Source organism: Dipteris shenzhenensis, chromosome 3 (genome assembly GCF_047967505.1).
Source record: "Dipteris shenzhenensis isolate YYH24624 ecotype China chromosome 3, Dip_SZ_1.0, whole genome shotgun sequence".
NCBI classification, from domain to species: Eukaryota; Viridiplantae; Streptophyta; class Polypodiopsida; order Gleicheniales; family Dipteridaceae; genus Dipteris; species Dipteris shenzhenensis.
The window spans coordinates 46,788,388-46,810,715 of record NC_141598.1 but is presented as its reverse complement, the minus strand read 5'-3'; the positions used below and the strand labels follow the sequence as shown (position 1 = coordinate 46,810,715).

At 44.8% G+C, this 22,328-nt stretch overlaps 1 protein-coding gene across 1 annotated transcript in view; it reads right to left on the bottom strand.

Moving 5' to 3' along the window:
* Nucleotides 1-22,328, bottom strand: part of LOC147903896 (uncharacterized) — an 88,263-nt gene that overhangs the window by 27,684 nt on the left and 38,251 nt on the right. Inside the window, exon 9 of the mRNA XM_087372615.1 lies at nucleotides 18,849-18,939. Within this exon, the coding sequence (XP_087228741.1) occupies nucleotides 18,849-18,939 (91 nt within the window). The remainder of the gene's footprint in view (nucleotides 1-18,848; nucleotides 18,940-22,328) is intronic.

Below are 22,328 nucleotides of genomic sequence, written 5' to 3'. Positions count from 1 at the left end.
ATACATCATCAACGATGCGCCAACTTGGTGGCCTCATCGTAATACCGCTAAGATGCCAAAAATGGCTACAAAAATCCTAGATACAAAATGAAATGAAATAGAGTACCAAAAATGCCTAGATACAAAATGTAAAATATGAAATATGAGGAACATCGTCTTCCCTAAGGGGTCTGTGATAGAGAGAGAGAGAGAGAGTTAGGGTGTAAAAAAATAATGCTCCAATTAAGACACGAAGAAGGCTTTCATTCATCCATCAAGTATATCAAGACAAGTGAAGTACATGTCATGTGTACGGATCGGTATCTGACGTGTACTAGGTACACAGAACTAGCTCAGGTTAGCCTGGGGAGGCTTAGAGCTAGGCAGGCTTGATTCTCGGGTTGAGTGGCAAGGGTATGAACTATTTATAGGTCTTCGCTATTTTTGGCGCCGGGGCCCGAGTCTATAAAAGGGGCCCAGGGGGTTCAGTTCTCAGAGGGCAGTTGGGAGCAAGTCTCGTTCCCAGGTGCTAGGTCTGATCCTGGATTGTGTCGCGGACGCGCGCCTGCATCTTAGCGTAGCCCAAGGCCCAGTGGCAGATCCAGGGCTTCACAGTGCCACCTGGTGGTATGGGACACCAGGCTGGTTGGGATCTGATTGGGAGTTCGTGCAAGTAGCTCAGCTCGTGGCTCGGAGGGGACATCTTCTGATTCGGGATCACATCCCGTAGATGTCACGGTTGGGTGGTGAGCAGCCTGCTCAGTTCTGATGTTGTGTGTGGTTATTTTGCAGATCAGGGGTTTCAGGAGTGCTCGGATGTGTCAGTTGGTATCAGAGCCAACTCCTGAGGTAGGAACTTCTGATGCGAGAAATTTGACGGATTTCTCTTCCAGGTATGCCCTGAAATTCGAGATTTCCTGCTGCGTGTTTTGCTGTCTACCTGGAGTAGGAGGGGTGAAGAGATATCTGGAAAAGGCAGGAAGAAGGAGAGACCTGATTTCGAAATTACTGAAGAGCCTAAGTGAGAGAGGGAGTGAAATTCTAGCTAGGAGAGTGTGGAAGAGAGGCGAAACAGGGCTCTTAAGTAGGAGATGGAATTGGGATGTTGGTCAGGGCTGCACAGAGGTAAGTGTCGCTGGTAGGTGAGGCTGAGGAGTGCGCCATCTGATGGTGCCGAAATCGGCCCAGGCAGGGGGTGCATCAGGCTGAGCAGGGTGCGCTCAGTAGCATCTAGGGGTGGCTGAGGTGCGAAAAAAGCACCATCTTCCAAGCCTGGAAGGTGGCGCAGAAAAAAGCATCGACCCTCCAAGATTGGAGGGTGTGCATGCTAATTTTAGCCCCAAGCCCCAATTTTGGGAGGCCAGCTTTTCTGGAAAGCGTGGCTAGGCTTTTCTAGAAAGCACAGCCTCCAGAATAGCTGTGCTATCTTCTATAAAGACTGGCGAGACCTCAAGTCCAGCCATAGCCTCAAGCTTGACAGCGCAAGAACAGCCTGCCCCTACCAGAGTTTCGCCATCTAGTTACGGCTGCAATAGCAGCAGATCTGCGACCTGCCTCTGCCTGAGATCCGCCTCCACGAAACGGCTGCAACAGTAGCAGCTATTCCGTACTGTACGGCCTGCAGCGGACCTGCAGAAGGACCCCATCCCCTACGCGCGCAGATCGTTGGTGCACGACATCTTCTTTTTCCAGCCAGCTTCTCTGATTTCGCCACATCTTGGAGGGATGGTTTCTTTCCTCTACTCTTCTCCTTCTAGTTTCGATTCTCCCGGCTATTTCTCTCAGCCTGTAATCGAGTTAGTATTCAGCCATGTCTGATGCTCCGAATCCCGAGTTCACTATGGGAGAGCAGGAATTAGATTCCACTCCAGTGGGAGAGGATGATCAGGGTCTCTATGACGACCTGATCACTAAGAAAGCCTTCAGTGAGTTCACGACTGCTCTAGATGGTAAATTTGAGCAGGTCAACGCTAATCAATCGGGGTTGACACAGCAACTCCAAGGGATACAAGCTACCTTGACTCTTCTGGCTAGCACGGTTCAGGCACTCACGCATGTGGATGCCATGGCCTCCGTGCTAGGCCCGAATATCACTCCGGATCCCTTTCCAGGTGACCAGAAATCAAGAACAAAGGAGGTGGTTGACACTTGGCTGCACAAGTGGCAAGTTCACTTCCAATTTCACCCCTATCCAGACGAGAAAAAGATTCAGCTAGCAGCAGGGTTTATGTCAGGTAAAGCCTTGCTTTGGTGGAAAGAACTCCAGCCTAAGCCTGACACTTGGACAGAATTTGAGGGTATCTTCAGGAAGGAGTTCCTGAAGAAGGAAGATGACTACGATATCGTCGGCAAGCTCAAAGCCCTCGATATGTCAAAATTGAACTTAACTTTTGAAGTCTATCTTCAGAGATTTAGGGATCTGCAAACCAGGGCCACCAAAATGGATCCTGTAACCTTGTTAGGTTTTTTTGTGGATGGTTTGCCAGACTCCTATAAGTTACAGATTAAAAATAACAAGTGCACAACATTGCAGGAGGCCATGACATATGCGCGCATATATGATGATACCATGGCCGGAACCAAGGCAACCACAGTTACCGAGACCAGCAGAAAGAACAAACGCAAGTTCTTTCAGCATGCAACTGGTATTGGGGAGACGAAGTCTACGGACAACGCCTCCAGGAAAAGCTTAACTCCTGCGAAGAATGGTAAGGCCCGTTTCCTTCGCACTCTCTGGCTCAAGAAAGAGGGCCGGTGTTTTTATTGCGAGGAGCGGGGCCACACGAAGAATGAGTGTCCTAAGCGGAAGAACCAGAGATTGGTGCTAGGACCGAAGCTCCAGGCAGGTCCGCGTACCGCAGCCAAGGGAGCCAACCAGGTTACCATGACAGGTATTTCAGTAAATGTCATTACCTGCCCCCTTTCTTGTAATTGTACCTTTAATACTTCGTTGTTTGGTTCCCATGATCTTTTCCGAGTTTATGGAGAAGTTAGGGACCAACAGGTTCACATTCTCTTTGATCCGGGCAGCTCTCACAATTTTATTAATTACAAATTTGTGCAGAAGATGGGGCTGTCCACAGTACCTAGCGACCACACCTACGAGGTGCAGCTTCCAGCCGGGAAGCAGTTTTGGGATCGCAAGGTTGAAGTGCTTCCCATCCGGATTCAAGCCTACACGGGAGCTCTCACATGTTACGTTATGCATCTAGAGCATGTAGACTTGCTGATCGGGATAGAGTGGTTTAAAACCCACAATATCCAGATCGGATGGACGGAGCATACGCTTTCTTTTGAAGACAAAGGCACCCAATTTTGTATTCAGTGTGATAAGATTACCCCTTCTCAGGGACCTCTTGTATCTGCGATGCAGCTTCGGAATATATTGAACACTTCTCATTATGATGTCTATCAGTGTGTTTTGATTCCACTTTCTTCATTTATTGTTTCGGTAATTAACAAAAATGAATTAAGTGTGTTTGAACACCGAGAATTGAGAACGTTGTTAGATAATTTTAAAGACGTATTTCCAGCTCAACTGCCGGAAGGTTTACCTCCAGAAAGGGCAGTAGATCATCGCATAGACTTAGTCCCAGGGGCTCAACCTATCAGTGTACCACCGTATAGGATGAGCCAGGTAGAGGAGGATGAGTTAGCTATCCAGCTTCAGGATTACCTGAATATGGGCTATATCCGCCCAAGTAAATCTCCTTGGGGTGCACCTGTCCTCTTAAGAAAGAAGAAGGATTCTTCCTGGAGGATGTGTATAGATTATAAACGACTTAATAAAGTTACAATTAAGAACCGCTATCCTTTACCTCGTTCTGATGATTTGATAGACCGTTTGGCCGGAGCGAAGTATTTCACTAAGATTGATTTGCGTACGGGTTATCATCAAATCCGTATCTATGCTAAACACATAGATAGGACCGCATTCCGGACTAGGTATGGTCATTACGAGTTCCTCGTATTACCTTTTGGTTTGACCAATGCTCCTGCTACTTTTCAGCAGATGATGAACGATTTGTTCAGAGATTATCTGGGCAAATTTGTTGTCGTGTTCTTAGATGATATCTTGGTATATAGTAAAACGCTTGAGGATCATATAGGACACCTCCGGGTTGTCTTATTTGTTCTAAGACAGCATAAGCTTTATGCCAAGATGAGTAAATGTGACTTCTTTATGAAGGAGATCATTTACTTAGGACACAAGATTTCTTCTGAAGGTATTAGCATTGATCTGGATCGTATCCAGAAGGTTTTAGATTGGCCTATACCTCAGACTGTGAAACAACTTCGCTCTTTCCTAGGATTTACGGTATTTCTTCGGAAGTCAGTCCGTGATTACTCCCAAATCACGGTACCCTTGACCAACATATTGAAAGGTCGTGGACGCAGGTCTACTCAGCCGATCCCTTGGAATGATGCAATGAACAAGGCTTTTGAAACCTTGAAGTTATCTATCAAGGAAGCACCCGTTCTTGCATTACCCGATCCTACCCGGCCTTATGTTTTAGAGGCCGATGCGAGTGATTATGCGATTGGGGCAGCTCTATTCCAAGAGGGCAGACCTGTAGCTTTTGAAAGTAAGAAGCTAGACGACACTCAGTATCATTGGCCCACACTCGAGAAGGAACTTTATGCGGTAGTGTATGCTCTCAAGGTTTGGAGACACTACTTGTATGGTTCAAAGTTCCTTGTATTGACTGATCACCAGTCAATCAAGTATGTGTGTGATGGATCAGAATTGAGAGAAAGGAAAGCTAGATGGGCAGAGCTAATGCAGGATTTTGATTTCGAAATACGTTATCGTAAGGGTTCGTTGAATAGTGTGGCGGATGCCTTAAGTCGAGTTAAGTTTGTAAATGCTTTGTCATTTACGGAAATATCCTCAGACCTATTTCAATCCTTGAGAGGGCTATACGCAACTGATAGTCATTTCAGTTCTTATTGGCAGAGAGTCCAACATGGGAGCTCCATGGTTGACCAGGACTCAGGGATTGTGCCACCTAGGATACAGGCGGCGGGAGGTCAGTGGTGGATGATTAGGAACGGCTTGCTGTTCCGGAATGAAAAGATTTGTGTGCCTGATGTTCTGGACCTAAAATCCAAGATTCTCTGGGAGTGTCATGATGCTCCTAGTGCGGGACATCCAGGTATACATAGGACTCTGTCTCTTGTGAAGCATACCTTTTATTGGCCTAAGATGCGTGCATTTATAGAGAACTATGTGGTAGGTTGCCGAGTTTGTCAGGTTACTAAGGCTGAACGCCTTAGGAGCGCGGGCTTATTACAGCCATTACAGATTCCAGGTAATAAGTGGGAAAGTATTTCCATGGATTTTATTACTGGTTTGCCTCGAACGCGCAAGGGTCATGACTCTATTTGGGTCATAGTCGACCGTTTGACAAAAATGGCTAGATTCTTACCTACAAGAACAACTATTTCAGCTGTTCAGCTGGCTCACGAGTTTGTGGACCACTTGTTCAAGCTGTATGGTTTGCCATCGGACATAGTCAGTGACAGGGACTCAAAGTTTACAAGTACCTTTTGGACACTTGTATTTGAGAAGTTGGAAACTACTCTAAGTATGAGTTCCTCGGATCATGCACAATCCGATGGCAGTACAGAGAAGGTCAACCAGTTGGTTGAAGACATGCTTCGGGCATATGTATCTAAGAGACAGTCTTCGTGGGAAGATTATCTACCCATGATTGAATTTGCTTACAACAGTGCAAAGCATTCTAGTACAGGTTATAGTCCTTTTATGCTTATGTACGGGTTTCAACCTAAGTCACCAGTTATGGTTGGATTACAAGGGATTCAAAATGATGCTGCTAAGAACTTCTTGCAAGACATGCAGGAAATGTTGCAGTTTGCCAAGGAGTCTATTAGAAGTGCCCAAGATCGGGACAGATTTTATGCTAATAGACATCGTTCACCTAGAGAGTTCTCTGAAGGAACGATGGTATATTTGCGAATTCCTAAGGAATCCAAGAGCCTAAGTACTGGTTTGGTTCCGAAATTATCCCCCAGATACTGTGGCTCATTCAAGGTCATTAAAAGAATTGGACCAGTTGCATATCGACTAGAATTGCCTCCTGATGTTAAAGTACATCCAGTCTTTCATGTCAGTAGACTGAAAGAAGTATTGGGTGCAGATGATCAAATTGTTTCTCCTCATGAGATTATAGAAGTTACAGATTTAACTTTTATTCCTCACGAACCTGAATCTATTCTTGAATTCCGTGAAAGACAGATTCGAAATCGTACTATCACGGAATACAAGATTAAGTGGAAGGATCGTGTTGAGGAGGATGCAACATGGGAGACATTACAAAACCTCCAAAGAACATTTCCCGATTTCTTAGCGAACTCAGGAGTGAGTTCTTAGAGGAGGGGGAGTATGTCATGTGCACGGATCGGTATCTGACGTGTACTAGGTACACAGAACTAGCTCAGGTTAGCCTGGGGAGGCTTAGAGCTAGGCAGGCTTGATTCTCGGGTTGAGTGGCAAGGGTATGAACTATTTATAGGTCTTCGCTATTTTTGGCGCCGGGGCCCGAGTCTATAAAAGGGGCCCAGGGGGTTCAGTTCTCAGAGGGCAGTTGGGAGCAAGTCTCGTTCCCAGGTGCTAGGTCTGATCCTGGATTGTGTCGCGGACGCGCGCCTGCATCTTAGCGTAGCCCAAGGCCCAGTGGCAGATCCAGGGCTTCACAGCGCCACCTGGTGGTATGGGACACCAGGCTGGTTGGGATCTGATTGGGAGTTCGTGCCAGTAGCTCAGCTCGTGGCTCGGAGGGGACATCTTCTGATTCGGGATCACATCCCGTAGATGTCACGGTTGGGTGGTGAGCAGCCTGCTCAGTTCTGATGTTGTGTGTGGTTATTTTGCAGATCAGGGGTTTCAGGAGTGCTGGGATGTGTCAGTACAAGCCTTGTATAGACTACTCAATCACACACTAGCACCTAGTGCATATGGGATAAGTCCCATGATGACATGTGGCACTCACACAGTGGCACTCACACATGACTCACACACAGACTAGTACTAGATCACCTAGTACTACACACCAACACATCACATCACCACACTCTTTGGCTATGATATCTCCAACACCCCCCTTCAGAGCAAAGAGGTGTGAGACCCAACACGCAAGAGTAGACCGATCCCCCCTCCACCGTAATACTGCAAAGAGCAAGTCCAACTATCCAACACCTCCCATGTGATAGTGACTTCTCAGTCAGCTTGCGACTGGCAAGGGCAAACCATCACTCGTCATCCCCCCTTACTCTGAACTGGGTGGTCAATACCATCAACCAAAGTAAAACACAATACAATCATTTTTGGAAGACAACCCAGGACAGAGGATCTCTTATTGACTCCAAATAAATTCAATTTAGAGGGACAACTCAAGGCTGAGAACCTTTATGTGACTCAACACAAACACACATAGCATAGGGCCTAGAAAGCCCAATCCTGGTCAAATGGATCCTCATCGTCAAGAGAGAGGCCATGAACCTCTGCTGTAGCTGCATGTATCTCCTCCGGGGGGCTATTCAGGTTCAGCTTCGTCTTCAGCCAGAAGATTGGCATGATGTGTCTCTTGTTCTTGTGCTTTCTTCTTGAAGCAATGGGCTTCAATATGTCCTTTCCTCTTGCAAAACCTGCAAATGATGTTCTTGTTGGTCTTCCATTTGCTTGTGAAAGCAAATGCGTGATCAATAGGAGAGGCAAGAGCGCTTCCTTATTGCGACAATCCTTCTCAATGAGGAGGGCCACCATATCATCAAACGTGGTAGTGGCAAGACGAAGGATCTCAAGAGTGTGCTCAAAGCAAGAAATGCCATGCATACTCTTCATAAGGATTGCCATCTTATCTTCATCATCAGGGACACTCTTCAAACTTGAGAGTTGTTGAACAAGAGATTGAAACCGAGCTAGATGATCACTCAACTCATCACTCTCTTCCATTTTCAGATCATAAAATTTGAGCTTCATAATGACTTTAGAGTTGGTGATTTTTTTACTAAATAAGGTCTCGAGGCGACTCCAAATCTGCTTAGCTGTTGACTTGAAATCCACATGATGGATGAGAGAGTCAACTAAGCAAAGACCAATGAGGGCAATGGCCTTAGAATTCTGCTACTTCCAAATCTTTTGGTGTTGTTGATTAAGTAGCTCAACCTGATCATCCTCAAACTCCTTCACGCATAAGGAGCAGCTGCATTTTGGTTTGCCATGTGGGAAAACCTTCCCCCTTAAACTTCTCCACGAGGATAGAGCTTGAAGTTAAAGTAGTCATGATTGAAGAGAACTTTCTGAAGGCGGGCAGCAAGCTAAGATGAAGGACCAGCAATCTCCCCTCAAAACGGCTCACAAGAGCACTTCGAAATGCTGTAGCAGCTATCTGATGCAAAAGACAGCTGATGTAGACTTGGTGAGGGCCTCAAAGCAGCTCGAAAATGCCTCTACTGAAGGCGGTTATGCAGCAGCAAGCTCAAAACATGTCGAAAATACCTCCAAAGGCCTCGAAGTGCTGCACAAAGCGCTCACAGGTGGTCGAATACACAGCAGCAGCAAGTTGGGGCTGTCTTGAGCATCAAAAAGCTCTGAAATGACGTCGAAATAACCCTGGAAACCCTCACGCGCAGGCGCACTTTGCGGGAGCTGCCGAACTGGTACTGCGCAATAGGGGGAAACAATATGGAACAGTCCATACAGCCAGTACGGACTGTACAGCTGGTTGTGGAGGTGGGCAGGTAGGAGTAGAAAGGAGGCGGAACTGAGGGGGCAGCCGCAAGGGCTTGAGCTAAATTGACAATTTTAGGGCTAGGGCAAGGGTAACATGTCAGCTATGGAAGGTGGCTCTAATACCATGTTAGAAACATGGTGGAAGGAGAGAGAGAGAGAGAGAAAGAAAGAAAGAAAGAAAGTGTATTATTGTCCACTAAAGGCCAAAATGGGCCCATGGGACATCAAGAACTCTGCATACAAGATAGCACAAAATCAACGTGCCACAAAGAAGAGGCATCGTCGAATATCATCTAAGTGCTACGCAATACAATGCAAGTGAAAGTACATAATGTCAAATCTGAGCCTAAATACAAAGTAAACTAGATGCAAGGAAACCGCCCCTGGGTGCAAAATGGGGGGATGAGTACAATATGCCAATGCAAAGATACAAGTCCACGTGTCACGGAGTCTGAGAACCAAAATAATACTGGAAATCCTGTCCATCGACTCTGCCTCCTGCTATGAGAGTACAAATCTGAGCAAAGGTGAGGTGAGCGGCTGGTGGGGCGAGATCTCCATGAGTAAGTCTCCTCCGAAAAGCTGCCATCATCCTGGATCATCTGGAGATGAAGCGACGAGTACGTCCCCTATGTAACAAGATCCTGCGGCGTCTACAAACCATCTCATATGTACATCCACAGGGTGGGGGCACGTGTCCTGTGTGAGCTCTGACCTCCTTGTGCTCCTCCTGGTCTCTGTCCTCTGGTATAGCGTGTGCCTGAGCTCTATCAGGCTGGGCTCTATCACGCTCCGGTCTGTGCTGATGGTCTCTGGGGTAGTCTCGTCGAAGCATAGAGAGAGAGAGAGAGAGGGAGAGAGAGAGAAAGAAATTTTATTAGAGTCTTCGGAAGACCGATGGGTCTATGAGACTGAAAGAAAACCTGATACAAATCACAGTAAGGGTGGAGCTACTGAAACGAGCATCATCACCTGTGCTGAATCCTAAGTCTGATCATACATAATCAAATAGAGAGAGAGAGACAGAGAGAGCTAGGGTGTGAGAAAATAATGCTCCAATGAGGACATGAAGAAGGCTTCCTTTCATCCATCAAGTTATAAAGACAAGTGAAGTACAAGCCTTATATAGGCTCCTCACTCACACACTAGCACCTAGTGCATATGGGATAAGTCCCATGATGACACGTGGCACTCACACATGACTCACACACAATATATCTCCAACAAGTATAGCTCAGAGAGCAAGGGCTATAAGCTCTACCAGCCCCGCACGAGCAAGTGTTTTATCAGTCAGAATGTTATGTTTGATGAATCTTCCACTATGCCTTTGCTGGGCTGTCAAAAATAGCCAGTTGTTGATGCCCCATATATCGCTGACAACTTGATGCCTTTGTTTCCGTCAGATGCTCATGATTGTGAGAAAATGCAAGAGAGCAAGAGTAAGTAAGATGGAGAGTGAGCTGAACGTAGTTCACTCCCAAAGTGTACTGAACTGAAGTGACTGAAGTGAAGTACAAAGAAAGAGATGAGGGTTTTGTCAAAGTGACAAAACCCTATCTAATCACTAACCGTAGTTAGAGATTAGACCGTGGTTAGGAGAAAAAACCTCCAAGAGGAAAAATTGCCCCTAACTCACTTATTACATTACATTGGCCACTGCCTAGAATATAATAATAATTCTAATACCCCCTTGTAGTGCCAATGTGGTGTACAAGGTAGTGATCAATCACCAAAAGGAGATAAGTTTAGGGCACTGCGAAATGCCTCAAACTTCTCACGTGGAAGTGCTTTGTTAAAGATGTCTGCAACATTGTCATGTGTTGACACATAGTGTGAAGAGAGTGGGAGAGAAGGAAGGAGGCTCACTTGCACCCTTCTCACATACACAATGGGGGAATATACACAAAGGTGGAGGCTGAAAACAGTTTTTCTCTTCTTAGTTGTAAAAGCCAAAAGAACAAAAGAATAGGTGAATCCTATATGTGGGTCTCAAACCAACTCAGCTAACTAAGGTGGCATACTAATTGAGCCACTAACTAGAGTACATAAAGATAGCTGTCATCCAGCTATTATTCATGGGCGGTGTACCAACAGCATCTGCAGCTAACAAGTCGGTTTAGGCATTTTATTTGCAGGCCTGTTTCTTTTTCAACCATAGCTTTCTTTAAAAGCTTTGAAATGCCCAAACACTTCACTTTTCTTTTTCATAAAATACACCCAAACTTTTCTGTTGTAGTCATCAATAAAAGTGACAAAATAATGACAGCCTCTAATAGATGCAGCTTTAGTAGTCCACACATCAGAGTGGATTAATTCCAATGGCCTCTTACTCTCTTGAACATGTCTAGGAAATGGTTTCCTTGCCTGTTTTTCAAATTGACAGGCTTCACATACCTTATGCATTTCTGCAACCTTGAACTTAGGCAATCCTGCAACAATATTAGAACTGATTTTCTTGAATTTACTGCATATTCTGATTTCTGCCACGACCTCCAAATTGGCTTGCTCTGCCTCTGCCTCTGCCAATATTTGAGTAGAAGACATCTTCTTTTGAATTTTCTCCTGAAGAAGATGCACCACCATTTCTCTGCTCTTCAGAAATTAGAAGAGCAATCAACTTCTCAAAATCAGAAAACTTCTCACGGACGGCAATGGATGTCCGAAATTGTGCATAATCCTTTCCTAGACCATTCAAGGTCACAGAAACTAAATCATCTTCCACTGGCCACCCAATAGAAGCAAGTGCATCTGCGATCTTCTTCACCTTCATGTGGTAGTCATTGATGCTCATATTTTCTCTCTGCACATTATGTAACTCCTGTTTGAGCTGCATTTTTCTGGCTTGCATATTTGTGCTATACATTTTTGTCAAGTATCTCACGCCTCCTTTGGCGTGCTTGCATCCTGAATATGCACAATCATAAAATCCGAAATACTGATAGACAACCAGTACATAACTTTTCTAGCTCTCTCATGCTAGCCTTTAAATGCCTGCAACTCCTGTTGATTGGGAACATTAGGAATAACTGGTTCTTCAGCTCTAGTAATGAACTCCCAATAGCCTTTTTCCTAAAGGAAATTCGTCAATCTAAACTTCCATGCTTGGAAGTTGTTCTTGTCAAGCTTTTCAGTGACAATCTGTGAAAGAGCATCAGATGCCATTACAGAACACTGCAAAATATTCTGTCACTGCAAAAAAACACAACTTCTGCCTCACAAGAGCAAATCTACAAAACTGACGAGAGTGGTATTTAACCACACAGTCACTCCTAGTGACGATTATGCATCAACAGGCAATAAGAATGATTCTATCACTCCCAATATCTCTGCGCACGGCATACGATGTAATTTCTGCAATAACTTTTCACTGACTTGCAGAACAGTGGTCGCACAGCAAAAACAGGGTACTTTTCTGAGCGCCTGGAAAAACTTCCGCTACCAAAACGGGCCCCGAAATGACCTCAAATCAAAAAAATAATTTCACTAAGAGCTTTGCCATCTTACGTAGCATATACTGCCCTCTCGGCACACCGCGAAGGGCGTCCCAATTTGAGACAATGCACTCTTGCACTTTCCGACTCTGCTACCTGCAGAGATTTGCTCCCAAACTCGAAAAAAAAAGGAAAGCAACACTGATCCTCTTACTAGGACACCGCGAACTTGGTTTGCTTTCTTGAGCTCCTTATCACGAACCGAGCTCTGATACCATGTGAAGAGAGTGGGAGAGAAGGAAGGAGACTCACTTGCAGCTTTCTCACATACACAATGGGGAAATATACACAAAGGTGGAGGCTGAAAATAGATTTTGTCTTCTTAGTTATGAAAGCCAAAGGAACTCTAAGTATAAAAGAATAGGTGAATCCTATATGTGGGTCTCAAACCAAACTCAGCTAACTAACCGAGCCATACTAACTAGAGTACAAAAGAATAGGTGACATACTAACCGAGCCACTAACTAGAGTACATAAAGATAGCTGTCATCCAACTATTATTCATGGGCAGTGTACCAACCGCATCTGCACCTAACAAGTCGGTGACATAAATGCACAACGGTCACCCTAGGATATCACGAGTGGAGCTCGATATCTCAACACAGAGATCATACTGATCTCCCCTACATGCAACTTCTCTCTAACATAATGATAATTGCGAGCATGAAACACAAGATTCTTCGCCACTACAATAACACTCTGACTATCAGTGAGAATAGGAGAAGGACCCTTCAATATGAGACGAAGATCAGCGAACAAACGTCACAGCCAAACACACTCAACTGTCGCTGTGAAAGCTGCCCTGTACTCAGCTTCACATGAGGAAGTAGTCACTGTAGATTGCTTCTTGCTCAGCCAGAAATGCAAGCGTTGCCCAAAAAGAAACAATTACCACTAGTGGACTGCCTAGTATCATAGTCTCGAGCCCAATCTAAATCACTGTAAGCGCATCTGCAAGTCATCCCCCTGGGAATAAGACTTTGTGCCTTGCAAATATCTGGCCGTGTATTGTACAAGTAGATGAGGCATCCAACAGCATGGCTGTAAAGTGTGACATCCACGATTCACCAGCATCATACATAGTAAGCTTCAGCCCCGGCTCCATGGGAGTGGCAATAGGCTTACAATCATGCATGTTGAACCTATCCAAGAGCTTTTGCACATACTTGGATTGAGACATAACGATGCCACACTTTTCTTGTATAAAATGAATCCCCAAATAAAAATTTAGCATGCCCAAATCTGTCATGTCAAATTCAGTTTTCAACTCAGCTTTGAAATCTGCAATTATATCCTCATTTGACCCCGTGAACAGCATGTCATCTACATAAAGAATGATGACCAAAATATCCCCCCGATGTAGAGGGTGCTTTCCGTAGGACTATTATGTAATCCCTTACTTGCCAAGAATGCATCTATCTTGGCATACCATGCACATGGGGCTTGTTTCAGCCCATATAAAGCTTTGTTAAGCTTGCAAACCTGAAGTGCATTGCCAGAAAGTTCAAATCCAGGAGGTTTCTTGACATAAACCTCTTCCTACAAGTCCCCATTAAGGAAAGCTGTTTTTATGTCCAACTGATAAACATTCCATACAAAATTTGCAGCCATTGCAATAACTGACCGTATAGTGGTCATCTGGATGTAGGAGCAAAAGTCTCCTCATAATCTATGCCCTTCTTCTATGCATAGCCTTTGGTAACCAGCCTTGCCTTGTACCTGTCAATAGAACCATTTGGCTTCCTTTTCACCTTGAAACCCCCTTGGTACCAATGGCATGCTTACCTAGTGGCAAATCCACAACATCCCAAGTCTATTTTTTTTCTATGGATTGCAACTCATTGTGCATGGCATGCATCCAATGCACATTATTCTTTGCTTCTTCAAAAGACTCAAGCTCCTCTTTATCAAGAAGAGTCCCTGCATAAGCTGTCTCAATTGAAAGAGTCCCCCCTGCGTGCCTTACTGCACTACGAGTTCTACCAAGCAATGGGGCCTCAAGCCTACTCTCCCTGAGAGTCTGAAGCAACCAATTCGAGACTGTTTTGGCTGCGTGCATCTCTTGAATTTCTTGCCTGACAACTTCATCCACACCCTGTGGAGGTACAAAATCAGCCGGTGGCTGAATCGGGGCATGTGAATCGGGAGGAGGTTGCTATCAATTCTGATTTTCAGCAAGGGAACCAAATGCTATAGGAAGCATCCCCTCAAACACATCATCTGAAGAAGCTGGAATCTGAAATTCAGCATGTGTATGTGCTGAATTTTCAGAGAATATAACATCTCTACTAACAAAAATCTTGCGTGTGTAGCAAGATTGTAGAGACAATAGCCTTTACTTTGTGAACTATATCCCACAAAAATGCATTAAGTGCCTTATCTGACAACTTGTGTCGAAACTCCACAGGCACGTGGGCATATGCAACACAACCAAAAACTTTGAAATGGTCCACTGAAGGCTTTCTCCCATGCCATGCCTCATAGGGAGTGATTGTCTTCAAAGCCTTTATGGGAGCCCAATTCAAAATATAGTTGGCACACATGAGGCCTTCAAGCCAAAACCTGTGAGGTAACTTGTAAGCATGCATCTATCCATCTTCATGGCAATGCGATTCTTCCGCTCAGCTTTGCCATTCTATTGAGGTGTAAGCCTCACTGTAAGCTGATGCGTGATACCTTTCTCCTTCAAAAATGCCTCAAATTCATGAGACATATCCTCTCCCCTCGATCTGTGCGAAGTAGCTGCACCTTGAGTCCTGTCTCATTCTCAACCATAGCCACAAAGTGTTTGAAATGCATAAACACTTCTGATTTTGCCTTGAGACCATAGACCCAAGTGTAGTTGGTGAAGTCGACATCATTGTGAATAAGCTGTAATTTTCGTGTAGCTTTCACTGCACCATCCTTCTTGAAAGGAAGTCTATGCATCTTGCCAAGGATGCAACCTTCACATGCATGAGGAGGAGGCGACTCTAAAGGAGGCAATGCATCAACCATATAATGCCTCTGAAGTGTCATTAAGCTGCCATAGCTCATGTGCTTGTACCTGGCATGCCATAACTCCGCATTCTGCATCGCAGCAGTGGGAGTGCCCGCTGATAATGCAAGATCGGAACTTTTTTCATATAAATCAAGCGGAAAAAGACCCCGATACAAAGTGTCAGACAACATCAAAGCATAGTCATTCTCTTTGTCTCTGACTGCCCACTTATCATCATAAAAAACAACCTGAAATCCTCCTCTATTGAGCGAGGACACTGAAAGCAAATTCTTCTTTATGCCTGGCACATAGAGAACATTTGAAATTCTGAAATATGTGCCATCAGTGGATGTGAGAATAATGTCTCCCACTCCACACACTGAATAAGAAGAATTATTTGCACAAGTCACCTTCTTTTAGTAGGTGGTGGGTGCAGAGATGCAAAAAGACTCTTCTTGGAAGTGATGTGCTTTGAAGCACCGCTATCAAAATACCAAGTGTTCAGTGTCTCATTGACACTGAAAGAGCATGCATTCTTTGAATGATCATAGCTGCAAGTCAAAAAAGCATAAGGATCATCATCATTAGTGGCTGTAGCATCTGAACTACCCACTGAAAAATCTGAAGTGCAGACAAAAAGGCATAGTGCTCTTCCACAAAGTTGGCTGCAACATCTCCCCCATCATGACAATGAGGAGCTAATGCATCTGACAGCCATACCTGAATCCCTTTTCCTCTTTTTGGCTATGCGCTTCTTGCATTCTCCATTATAATGACCTGGCTTCTTGCAATAATGACAAATGCCCTTCTTTTTCTGCTTATATGCATCACCCTTAGCCTTATAAGAGGGCTGTCCTGAATCAGCTTATGCTGATGTGTGGGCTGATTGGCATGTGGCTTTTGCTACCCTTTACCCTTGGGCTTGAACTTGGAAAGCATGGCATGCTCGCCAGCCCGGGTTGCCATATTTCTTCGAGTCTGCTCCTCCTTCAACAGAAGTCCTACCAACTCGTGAAAAGAGAGGATTGCTGCCCCCCCTCAATGACAAATTCAGCGAGGTGTGGAAACCAAGATAGGACTCAGGAAGCGAATTCAAAGTGGTGGTGATCGTCTCTGAATTCGAAATGACTTCATCAATATTCAGCAACTGTTCCCTCAAGTCCTAAAGCTTTGTTAGGTGAGAATTCATGGAATCTCCCTCATTCATATGCGTATGGGAAAGCTCTCGCTTCAGAAAGGAAACTCTAGCATCATTTCTTGCTGCAAACATACTCTCTAGTATCTCCCAAGCTGCCATAGATGTCTTGCATGACCGAATGTGAGGTATAATGAACCTCTTGATAGAGAGAGAAATCACTGAAAGAGCTTGTGCATCTATAGAGTCCCATCTTTTCTGCTCTGCTGTGGGAGCTCCTAGAGCGGCTGCTCCAACTACTTGTGCTACATTTGCACCTCTACCCCTACCTCCAACTGTAGGAGTGACAGGTGTAGCCACTATATCTGGTCTTGCTTTATCTCCATTGACATAATCCCAAAGATGTCTGCCAACCAAGATATTGCGAACCATGAAACTCCACAAGGCGTAGTTGGTGCCATCCAACTTATCCTCTTGTGTGAGAACTCCGAACACCTCATTGGGGTTGTTCTGAGCCATTTTCAGCAAATAATCTCAAAAAACATAGTAAATTGACCAAGTAAAATCCCTTTCTGGGATGCCAAATGCACAAGTAAAATTTGCAAAGAAAATCTGCCCACAGTGACAAATACTGTCACAGCCTATCAAAGGCTCAAAATGCACCAAAATGCTCTGCTTAATGCCCATAGACATAGAATGAGAATGGCACCAGTGCCATTCTGATAGAGAGTGCCATCCTGATAGAGAGCGCTAATTCTAATAGAGATTGACTATGTCTCAAAAATGTTATGCAAAAATCTTCCCACATCTGTTTCCATCTTCCCTGTTAGCATGGCACTACTGCCAATCTACTTAACACTGACATAAACTTAGAATGAGAGTGGACCAAACTAAATGAGATTGTGGAGATTGGCACCACTGCCATTCTACACAAACTCTCATGGATTAGGATGGCTCTGCAAATAGAATCTGCAAAAAGTGGCAAAAGTCTGCAAATTGACTCGTATTGAGTCTAGAACTGCTTGCAAACTTCCAAAATGCTCTTATACCTGCAAATTTGCAACCCAAATGCAAAAGCCCCTATTTCTTGCGGGAAATTGCATACAAAAGAGCGCAAATGATCTGAAAGCCCCAAATGTTGCACAAATTGCACTCTGCCCGCAAAAGCCCCAAATTTCACTGCCAGATTGGAGTGCAATTGCAAAAGCCCCAAAATTATCCAAAACTTGCAGATCTACTGCAATGTCTGCTAAAGCTTCAAATGTGCTACCAAAAGCGAAGACAAACAATGGTTGAATGCACTACTAAACCTGCAAATGAACCCTGCCAACAAATGACGAAAACCGAACACCTTCAACCTGCAAAAATCTGCTGGTACGGAACTGTACGGATGGAACAGCACGCATGTACGAAATTGTACGGACAGCCGTATGAAAATGACACGCGGGTACGAAAATCTGTACAATCATACAAACTGTACGGACGGATTTCTACGCAAGTGTACAAACGGGAGCAAGCGCTGATACGAAATCCGTACGGACTGTACAGACGGCAGGTCGCGATGAGGCTGTACGGACGAGCAGGAGATGGAGCTTGACGATGGAGCTGAAATGCAGGAGCTGGAAGAGAAGAGCAAGGAGCAGGGAGCAAGTCCGGGAAGGAAGTGCTCTGATACCAAATGTGAGAAAAGGCAAGAGAGCAAGAGTGAGCAAGATGGAGAGTGAGCTGAATGTAGTTCACTCCCAAAGTGTACTGAACTGAAGTGACTAAAGTGAAGTACAAAGAAAGAGATAAGGGTTTTGTCTAAGTGACAAAACCCTATCTAATCACTAACCGTAGTTAGAGATTAGACCGTGGTTAGGGAGAAAAACATCTAAGAGGGAAAAGTGCCCCTAGCTCACTTATTACATTACATTGGCCACTGCCTAGAATATAATAATAATTCTAACAATGATGTTCCATCTAAGGTTGTACCTCCTTCATCTGTTGATCATTTGCAGCCACATGTGCAGCCAGATATTCAGCATGATAATCAACCTAATATGCCTCCGATTGATCAGGACAATGTGCACAGGGCTCTTGACCAGGAAAGAGCTGAAGTCCAAGAGCCCAAAAAGGTCCCCTGACACATTCAAAGACAGCAAACAAGATACTCCTCTATAAGCACAGGGTTTCTCACCATAACTCAGTCAAGCCTATAGAAAGGCCACTTTGATACCACATTGTTGATTCAAGGGAGAGATACAGTTCACACACTCAAGCTTCTCCAACAGAATGCCATCATCTTTCAATGTACACTCAGCTATCCATAAGCAAGTTGGGATAAGGGATTACCCTTAATATACTGTCAACCTCAACTTGGGATTACCCTTATCCCTTATCTCTTATCACTTCACCACACCCATACACATGTCATATATCACCAAATACATCAACAATCTACAGACTAATCAAACATGATCTTCTACATACAAGCTATCATTATCAAACATCAAATTTAACATGTACCATGGTCTTTTCGTAGAGATGCCACATCTTGTATTGCCAAAAATATTTGAGGAGTAAAAATATATACACCACAGTTGATCCACTCACTGACCTGTTGCATTTATAAAAAAGAACCCTCTACGTTAGTAGTTATTATTTTAAAGACTACTTTGGTCTCACATGTGAGCCTTAAACTGCCAGAAATGCATATGCACCACGTATATAAAGAGATGTAATGTCTAAATAAAAAAAGAGCAAACCACAAAGACAGAGAAATGAACCCATCGCACCCTATCATGTTCCAAAACCCATTCAAATACACGAGAGGAGACACATGGTCCAAACCATCTAGAGCAAAGGGTATTCAACATTGTTACATTCCAGTTGAATATGGCATGGACCTTGGATGGATCAATTGACAAGTCCTTAGAGAGTTCATTTAGTGGTTTGTCGTTGCCCAATGTGCACAGAGTTGTGCTTGGTGGTTTGATTTGTTATAGATTATTGTGGTGTGATTTGTGGTAGGCTTGTCAAGGTCTTGGTGAGGGTTGTAGGAAGACTAAAGACTCGTATGTGTTTTACATGCACAAATATTGAAGGACATAGGGTGGAAGTGCCTAGGGGCAATTTCATGAAAAAAAAGAAGTGCCTAGGGGCAATCCATTTTGTTAGTCAGTCATGTAACCTTATGAAGTTGTTTATCCATAGCAACACTTTGGCTGTCACAAAGTGGCATACTTCCCTCCAGATGTGCATCACTCATCATTGTTGTACTGATGATAGTAAGCAACACGACTGTAATGTGGAATTATTGGAAATTTCTCAATGTCTTTATTAATTTGCCTTGTGGACAACACTAAGCATTGCTATATATATTGATGTCCCATAATGAGATTAAATAGGTTTTTTCATTATGTTTTCCATGATACGTGGATGTTGCTAGATGATGCACATGGGCTTGCTAGGTGATGCAACCTTTTTCCCAAAAAATAAAATAAAATTTACTTTTCGTCCACTTTATCATTGCTTGCTCACAATGTTTTGGCAACCCCAAAAGGGGGAACCCACAGCACACTTGGCAAGCTGCCAAGAGGGTTCTAAGAGACTCTGCGGTTAAGGGGGGCCACGATTTTCTATAAGTAAAAAAATAGAAACAAAGGAAATACAACAATTGTTGTCGTTCACATGGGGATGGGTGGCCTTTTCTTGGACGATGCCTTTATCATTGCAAGAGTAGGGTAACACAATGAGAGAAAGTGTCAGTTGGTATAAATCTAGAGATATGATTTGTAGCTATGATCTACCAGAGTCAAAGAATTGATTGGGCACATAGTTGCACTGAGAAGGATATCCTAATGAGCCTGTTTCAAAGAACCTAGTTCACTGCCTAGGGAAAACGAGAAAAAACAACTAGTTGTCATAAAAATCAACCTATTATAAAGAACCTAGCTCACTGCCTGGGGAATTCTGGAGCACATGCTAACGACCAAGGTGGAGGTCTATAAATTCAGTGAACACCTCGCTTGGCCCAAACAGAATTCCTTGCACCACCATCCAGGTGGTGCAAGGTGGAGGTCTACAAAAGCCTTGCAGAAATGCTCCCACCTTTTGGCGTTTACCCTAAACCTTGAAGCTCCCACGCTCCCATATGGCATGCAAAGTGTAAATGATATCCTTCTTGATGGCTAAAAGGATGGCTTCTGGGGGGACTCAATGGCCTACCATCACAAGACTGTAGCGTGTAACCCAGACACCCAGTGATGCTCGACACTATCTCCCCAATACTATCCTCTGGCAAAGGCAAAGGGAGCAGGCGGGACGGAGGCATCGCATATTGAGCCTCCATCCTAAATACCGGTTGGCCCTGGATACGATAGGCTGGAGAGGCTAGATCAACGGAGAAGTAATGACCCCCCTCCACCAGCCATGCATCCATCCCCCAAGTGAAGTCTTGTTGCATCCTCGGCATGCTTGCAACAATCCAAAGGGCACCCATCCAAACCCTCTCTGTTGTTGGGCAGCCCCAGGGCCCAGAGATAATGTGGGATCGTCTCCATAACTCTTTCTACGCAACGATGGCAACTACCATCCACCCGCGTTTTCTCCAGCCAAGGGCCCATGGGCAACCTCCTTGCACCACCATCCAGAAGAAATAGTAGATCTTTTGTGGCCAGCAGCAGCTGGTTCATAGACACGACCAAAAATCGGAGATAACCTCTTACGAAACTTGTTACTCCACCCAATGATGCTCTCTCGAGGGGGTCAAGGTTGCTCCCTCCAACTGAAGTGTTCAGCCTATGTGAGTCGTGTAGGAGAAGAATGGCACCTCCTCCAGCCTATCCAAGTGCCCTACTTGTATGGGCCTCAACTACTAAACTGGATCCCACTAAATCTCTTGAAGAGGCGATCCCACTAAATCTTTTGAAGAGGCCGGCCCCCCATAACCATAGATGCTACTGCGTCCCCTCTTCGTTACCGAGACTAGAACTAGGTCAAAGGCCTAGCCCTTGCCGAAGCAGCCCACTACAGTGCTCCTCTGCCACTTAAGCGAGTCCACAGTCTCATCAACCCCTAGGTCCCTGGCTGTCTCGAGCTGAAGACAGCCTCCAAGCCCAACTTTGTAAAGTCTCAATCAAATAGGAGCCAAGGGGCTGCTGCAAAATCTGAATCCTGAGGGGCACCCAGTCTTATAAAATTGTTTACACTAGCAAGGGAGATCCAAGACATTGCGCAGTCCCTCCCACCATGACTCTAGGATTGTAGCATCGATCTCTGCCATTCACGTGCATGCCCCCCTTAGATGAGAGTGTGTTAGCTGCATCCTCTGCCCCAGCATGAGTCCTGAACCTCCAAATGCCATATGAGTGACTACCACTCAAACTCCTCCTAGGCATCGGACTGGCCTGAATGAGTCTTCAGAACAAATGCTACCAAACCTTGTGAAGGCTCCTCATTAGGAGGAAGCCCTTCTTTGTGAGCAAAGTCCCCACCTATTGGACCATTGCCACTAACCTCCTATACTTGGATGTTCCTGAGAAGCCCTCATTGAAGCAAGAGCTTTCAAGACATGCAGCATAGGGTGAGACCAAGTACCACCAGCTTGCCCAAAAGGGCTCAGCTCTACATCTCAGGATCAATGATGCCAAGTCCTCCCTGTTCCTCGGATAGGATCGCCATCTACCAAACGATCCTGCATCTAGTGTTACGCATACCATATGAAGCTTTCCATGAGAGATTGTGCACTAGGCACCTGAGCCAACCCATACAGCCTCTGTGAAGCACCAGCAAGAGGTTGTATACCATACCGTAGCTAGGAGAACCTGATTGGCTACAAGGGCCCTACTGGCTAGAGAGATTTTGGCCCAGCTCTAGTACAAAAACTTGCCCTTATTCTCTCCACAGCACTGGGCAAACTCTTGCTCCACTGAAATATTAATGCCCACCTCACAACCTAAGTATCTCGTTGTGTGCCTTCGTGGAATCCATTGGAAGCCAAGAGCA